This window comes from Physeter macrocephalus, chromosome 8, assembly GCF_002837175.3.
Source record: "Physeter macrocephalus isolate SW-GA chromosome 8, ASM283717v5, whole genome shotgun sequence".
In the NCBI taxonomy this organism is placed as follows: Eukaryota; Metazoa; Chordata; class Mammalia; order Artiodactyla; family Physeteridae; genus Physeter; species Physeter macrocephalus.
Genome location: NC_041221.1, coordinates 13195326 through 13202306, shown reverse-complemented (window position 1 = coordinate 13202306; position 6981 = coordinate 13195326). Strand labels below are relative to the sequence as shown.

Sequence of the window (6981 nt, the reverse complement as noted above, 5' to 3'; positions counted from 1 at the left end):
AGTATTTATAAACTCTAATGCGGTAGTATATTCTTTTCTGTGGCTGTTATTTTTGCCTCTGAAGTTTTTTAAAAACTTACACATTATGCCTCTCTAAGGGCTAGTTTACATTTGCCAACTGTTTACTATATTCTATGTGCATTTCTTTTCTTTAAAAATATCTTTGAAAGAGGAAACACAATAGAGGTATTTTGAGGTTGAATGCTGTCCATTTTTCTGATTTTATTTTGTTTTGATTTCAGGAGAAACTGGCTCTTCGACAGCAGCTGAATGAAGCAAAGCAGCAACTCCTGCAGCAGGCAGAGTACTGTACAGAAATGGGTGCAGCAGCCTGTACCATTTTGTGGGGTGTCTCCAGCAGCGAGGAAGTGGTCAAAGCCATTCTGGGAGGAGTAAGCATGCCCGCGGGCTGTCTGGACATTGTTGATTAGTGCTTGTGTAACTTAGAGGACACAGTGCATCTATTAAGGCGCCTACAGACTAAATCCATTTCTTTTGTTCATCAGATAGTTTTGGAATACCATCTGTGTAGGGCCCACTGTAACTGGTCTCTGGGGGGTATGTAAAATGAATGAAATAAGATCCCTTCTCTCCCAGAATCTGTGTGGTGTTTGTGGAGATAGTTCCACTTCAGTGTTATTACTTGATCTTATATGCATTTAACAAAGTTTAAAGTGCTTTTACGTGTGTTATTCCAGGGGTAATATGATATTTAATTGCCTGAATGTTATATGTTAATAGCATGTGCGTGCACAGAGACATCAAGGAACTTCACAGAGAAAGAGAGATTTTAAATGAACCTTGATTAACTTGCACAGGCAGCAGTGGCAGGAAGTGAAGAGGGTCCCTCAGGGGGGAGAAGCAGAGCAGTCAGGGACCCGGAGTGAGACACAGGGACAGTGTGTGTGTCATCTGACACAGGGGGGAGGGCCAGTGTGGTTGGTGATTTGTCCAGTGGGTGCTAGGATGGGATTCCTTAAGGCTTTTTGAGTGAAAAAGTGATAGGACAGGAGGGGAATTTGGGCAGCTCAGCCTGACAGTGAGTGAGGATGGAGGGAGGGTGGGGTTGTGGGTGTGGAGACTGGCCAGGAAGACTACGTGGAAGGCCGCCCCCCAGTAGAATAGGGGGTGAGAAGTGGAGAGCTGTGTGGGTGAGGCAGGACTCGTGACAGGGTGGTCTCCATGGCGGAGAGGACAGAAGGAGCCCGGGAGGATTGTTATCTGACTCTGGGAGAATCGAGTGGTCCTGAATGGCAAACCATCCGTCAGGGGCAGATTGTTGGCGGGAGGCCAGTAGTATGTTACTCATCATTTGCAGAAATAAAAACAGTGGAGGGACTAAATGTATTTTAAAGTTTATTGAGCTTTCTTAAGGTATAACTTACGTGTCATAAAATTCATTTATTTTTAAGTGTACAACTTAGTGTTTTCTAGCTAAATTTTGGAGGTGTGTAATCATCCCCACAATCCAGTCTCAGGATATTTATATCACCCCGTGCAGTTCCCTTGTGACATGTGTAAATGCATTGATTTTCAAACTATTCCTTAGAACCCTGCCCCCGCCAAGGAAGCGCTTTCAAGGTTCTGCGAACTTGGAAACTCTTTTGGCCGAGTAATGAAGACTGAAACTGTCATATGAGCCTGTCGCCGTCTTTTACATGTTGCAGTTTCAGTTAAGATTTTATTTGAAAAACAATTTCTGCCAAAGGTTTGAAAACCTCTGGTTTCATGCCTAGAATAGAGAACATATTTTTCTAGTATATTTCTAGTATATTTTTGGGTGAATTCAACCCAGTACTTCTATCATTGTATACATTTGAACTGTTTCCCTCATGTATTTTACTATATCAGTCTTCAGGGAAATTTTTCTACATGCCCCAAACTTCTTTTTTCTGATCTTTTCATTGGGAAGTTTTAATGAGGGAATAGATTTAAAAACATTGCTTCTGTAATTAAAACCAGAGTCTTTCCTCTGTGTCCTGCACTTTGAAAGTGTTTTCCTACTGGTATTTGTGAAAGGGTGTGACATTTCCATTTCTGAACTTTCAGGATAAAGCTTTGAAGTTTTTCAACATCACTGGTCAAACAATGGAGAGTTTTGTGAAGTCACTGGATGGGGATGTCAAGGAGCTGGATTCTGATGAAAATCAGTTTGTTTTTGCTTTGGCTGGAATCGTAACAAGTGAGTAATTCTCTTCAAACGTAGTGACTTTCAGAAGTGAGTTCCAGAGCAGTGATCACAGTCGGGGTGTGTGTGCGTAAACACCTCTCAGGAACATTTCAAATAGGCCCCTGCCCTGGAGAATCTGACTCAGTAAATTGGGGTAGAGGGACCAGGTGTATGTTGTGGGACATCACTCCAGGTGATTCTGGTGAGTATCAGTGAGCGGGAACGAGTAGTCTCAGGGAGCACAGGATGAGTTTGCGTGTTCTGTTCCGTTCTCTACGTTGACAGAAGTCAAAACTGTAAGTTCAGCTACTTGTCACTTGGAATCACCATCGTTTACTAATGTCTAGCTAAAGGAAAAGCCTTAAGCAGAGCTTAAGTTAAACTCTTGCTGTTGTTTCGGTGTTGTAACTAAAGAATTCCAAAACCCTAAATTGCCTCTTTAGTACATTTTTCCCAAAGATTATAGTTAGATAGAATTCTATGGCAAAACTGCTGTAAAGGATAAAGCCAGACGGCTATATAATTAATACTAATATCTTCATGTAGTAGGAGGTGGTATATACTAGGGAGCATTAAGGCTTTTTGTTCTAAAGTCAATGACATAGTTAAATATAGAGCTGTGACGTATTTTTTTACATTGCTTTTTCACCTCTGCTGTATGCCATGCTGTCCTCTGCTGTTAATGAGAGGGGAAGTGTTACATTTCTTCATCTGCTGAAATCCTCACGAAGTAGAGCTCACGTAGATGATTTCTTCATAATCCCTTAGAAATTGGTGACATTCTTCTGGGGCAGACGTTGAGACCTGGATGGTGTTCAGGCCAGTCCTGATGTAGCCCGGCACTTTATCCGCTGGAGGACGGCAGTGTGCACTTCCATCCGAGCGCCTTCAGCTGGTGGAGCCTTGCTGACCTTAAATAGGCCTTTAAGGTCTCTTTTTTAGCAGAAGGTATTTGCAGATGTGATGGTTAGCGTTTCTGCTATTTGCAGGTGACCTCAGAGGTCTGTGCTGTGTGTGACTTGTCATTCTGCTGAGCTGTGAGTTTGAGCTGCTTGAATTGCCAGCCCGTTGCCCAGCAGACAAGCTCAACCTGGCTTTGTTTTTCCCTGCCTGGTCGTGGGCATGTCCACGTTCCCCTTTCACGCTGGTGAGTTGTACGAGATGATTACGTACTATGTTGGTGCTGCTCTCCAGAGGCGCTGGGCCTTATGTGTGTCAGATACCAAGACTCTGTCCCACGGGGAGTAGGCAGTACAGCAGACACCTTGGTTAGCTGTCACCTAGATCTTCTGCCTTCTAAAACAACGATTCTTCTTTTAAGTTTACCTACAGTAAACTCGCTCATTACAGTTTCTTTTTCTCACCTTTCTGCAGTCCTGTGAGTTTTGACAAATGCATGCAGTCATGTCACTACCACAGTGAAGACATGGAACAGTTCCACTACCTCCGCCTCATCTCCCCATCTGCCCTACCCCTTCCTTCTGTAGCCAGCCCCTCTGCCCACCAGCAGCCCCAGGCAGCCGCTCGTCTGGCAATTTGCTACACCCTTTCGCTGATTTTTCTGGCCGGCTTATCTGGCATCCAGCGCCTGCCCCAGGTGAGCAAGTGCTTGCCTCAGAGCTCTCCTTGCAGCGCCTGCCTTTTCTTATTTTTCATATCAGTTGGTTGACCTTCAGCCTCAACTCTGATGTGTTTGAGATAAGTTGTGATTTTTTGAATTATCTAAACTGCCCCTTTTAAAGAATGGAGGTGCAGCTTTTTTCACTTTACTGTATCCTAAGCAAAAACTGGATGTCAAGGATTTGTTTAAACATTGAAATTATGAAATTTCTTACTCATCCATAGTCACTGTTCTTAATAATAGATTAAAATAGTATAAAGTGTCTGGATTTTCAGGCCCAGCTGGTCCACTACCCAGGATGTAAATTCTCTGGACTTTATTTTCCTTATCTGTGAAGTGGAATAGTAATACCTGCTCTGACTACCTTACACATTGTTGTGAATGTTACTGAGCTATGGTGAAGTGGTAACACATAGTTTGGGCCTAGTTGGGCCTTGTTGTGATCTAAGGGGTGGGCCGGGAGAGTCCTGGCAATAGCAGCCTTTGAACTCAAGAGAAAAAAGCGCCAGTGAAGCTGTTGGAGGATGTCTGAATTACTATTTGAAGGACTGTGCTGCTACTGTAGGGTTAGCTGCGGCCTTCCACAGCGTCTCTGCTGGCACAGCATTTAGTGCCTGGCCTGCTTTCCCGTGCGTGTGGACTTGTTTTAGACAACGGGCAGAGTCACGGCGTTCTCTCTAAGGAGCCCTGTTTCCCCGGCTTACCTATGGCTTCATCCTCTCTGTGTGTTTTCTTAGGGCAGCATCTTTCATAGTCAGTAAACTAACTTAAATATGGACTGCTATTTTTTCATTATCTATATTTTTAATTTGTTAGGAAAGAGTTGCTGCTTTTGTGATGATAAATGGGAAGTTGTTGCAAACATTGTATATTATTTCAGGAAAGTTTTTAAAGAAAAATTAACTGGTAGTATAGTTCAGTTATTATAATCAGAAATGAACTACACAAAGATTTTAAAGGAATCTTTAAAATTTTGTGCTTGCTACCCTGTTATGTATGAGTATTTGCTTTAGGTAAATATATCAGAGTTTGATTATTGTTTCTTTTTAAAATACAACTTTATTGAGGTGTATTTTGTATACCATAAAATTCATCTGTTGTAAAAGTCTAGTTTGATAATGTTTAGTGGATTTATGCAGTTGTACAACTGTCACCCAAACCAATTTGTGTCTTAGTTAAGACATTTTTTGAAATAATTATAGATTCACAGAAAGTTGCAGAAAGGCCAGGGAAGCCCAATACCCTTTACCCAGTTTCCTCCAGTGGTGAATAGCTTTCACAGCTACAGTGTAGGGAAACCAGGAGACTGACATTGGTGCCATCCACAGTGCTTGTGCAGGTTTCACCAGTTTTACTAGACTTGTTTGAAGTTCACCAGTTTTGCCTGCACTTACTTATGTTTGTGAGCATAGTTCTGTGCAGTTTTATCACGTGTAGATTCATGAACTCACCTCCGCAGTCAACATACAGAGCACCGCTGCGTCACCACAGAGACCCCGTCGCGCTACCCCGGTGCACCCGTGCCCAGCCGCTTCCCCCACGCCTGCCTCCTGGCAGCCGCTGATGTATACAGTTGCCACGCGGCATCTGTCTACTTCTCTTATTTCAAGAACGCCATAGAAATGGGATAATTCAGCCTGTAACCTTTTGATATTGACCTTTTTCACTCAGAGCCTTCCAAGCTGTCGCGTGTGTTAATAGTTTGCTTCTTTCGGTTGCTGCTTAGCATCCCAGGGTATGGAACTATCACAGTTTAAATATTCTCCCGCTGAAGGACATTTGGGTTGTTTCCTTTTTTTTTTTTTTCTGCTATTGTGAACATGTGTGTATAGGTTTTTGTGTGAATATATGTTTTCATTACTCTGGGATAAATGCCCTAGGGTGCAATTGCCGGCTTCCGTGTCAGGTGCGTGTTTAGTTTTGTAAGAAATTACCAAATTGTTTTCCAGAGCGGCTGTACCCTTTTACATTCTCACCAGCAAAGCATGAGTGATTCACTTCCTCCACACCCTAATTAGCATATGGTGTTCTCACTATTTTTTATTTTAGCTGTTCTGATAGATGTCTTGCAGTGATTCGCTTTTCCCTGTTGGCTAATGATGTTGAACATCTTTTCATGTACTTATTTGTTGTCTATATATTCTCTCCTGTGCGATATCTGTTTGTGTCTTTTGCCCATTTTCTAGTTGGATTTTTTTTTAACTGTTAAATTTAAAGTGTTCTTAATATATTCTAGATACAAGTCCTTTATTGGATATATGGTTTGCAGATATTTTCTCCCAGTGTGTGGCTTGTCTTTTCTTCTTCCTCACGGGGTCTTTCACAGAGCAGAAGTTTTAAATTTGGATGAAGTTCAACTTGTTGATTTTTGTTTTCATGGATTGTACTTTCTGTGTTATGTCTAAGAACTTTTCACCTAACCCTAGGTCCCAGAGATTTTCTCCTGGTTTTTTTTCTAACAGCTTTATATTTTTATGTATTTTGTTTATGGTTGTTTTGAGTTAATTTTTGTATAAGATGTGAACTTTACGTTGAGGCTCATTTTTTTCTTTTTCTTTTCTTTTTTTTTTTTCACCTATGATTGTCCATGGTATTTCTGGTCTTTTAGATTTTAGCCATTTTAGTGGGGGTAATGGTATCTCATTGTGGTTTTAATTTGCATTTTCCTCATGACTAATTTTCTTGAACATTTTTTCGTGTGTTTATTATCCATTCATATATTTTCTTTGGTTAAATGTTTATTTAAATCTTTTGGCTTTTTAAAAAAAATTTTCTTTGTCTGAGTTGGGTCTTTGTTGCTGCGTGCGGGCTTTCTCTAGTTGCAGCGAGTGGGGGCTACTCGTTGTGGTGGCTTGTTGCAAAGCACGGGCTCTAGGCGCACGGGCTTCAGTAGTTGTGGCATGAGGGCTCAGGAGTTGTGGCTCGCGGGCTCTAGACCACAGGCTCGGTAGTTGTGGTACACGGGCTTAGTTGCTCTGCGGCATGTGGAATCTTCCCAGACCAGGGCTCAAACCTGTGTTCCCTGCGTTGGTAGGCGGATTCTTAACCACTGCGCCACCAGGGAAGTCCCGCCTATTTTTTTTTTTTTTTTTTTTTTTTTTTTTTGTGATAGGCGGGCCTCTCCCTGCTGTGGCCTCTCCCGTTGCGGAGCACAGGCTCCGGACGCGCAGGCCCAGCGGCCATGGCTCAC

General features: G+C 42.4%; 1 protein-coding gene across 1 annotated transcript in view; it reads left to right on the top strand.

Annotated features, from left to right (window-relative positions):
- HSF2BP (heat shock transcription factor 2 binding protein) overlaps window positions 1-6981 on the top strand; it is a 105394-nt gene that overhangs the window by 28707 nt on the left and 69706 nt on the right. The window contains exon 5 of the mRNA XM_028492694.2: window positions 2050-2182. Coding sequence (XP_028348495.1) covers window positions 2050-2182 — 133 coding nt within the window. The remainder of the gene's footprint in view (window positions 1-2049; window positions 2183-6981) is intronic.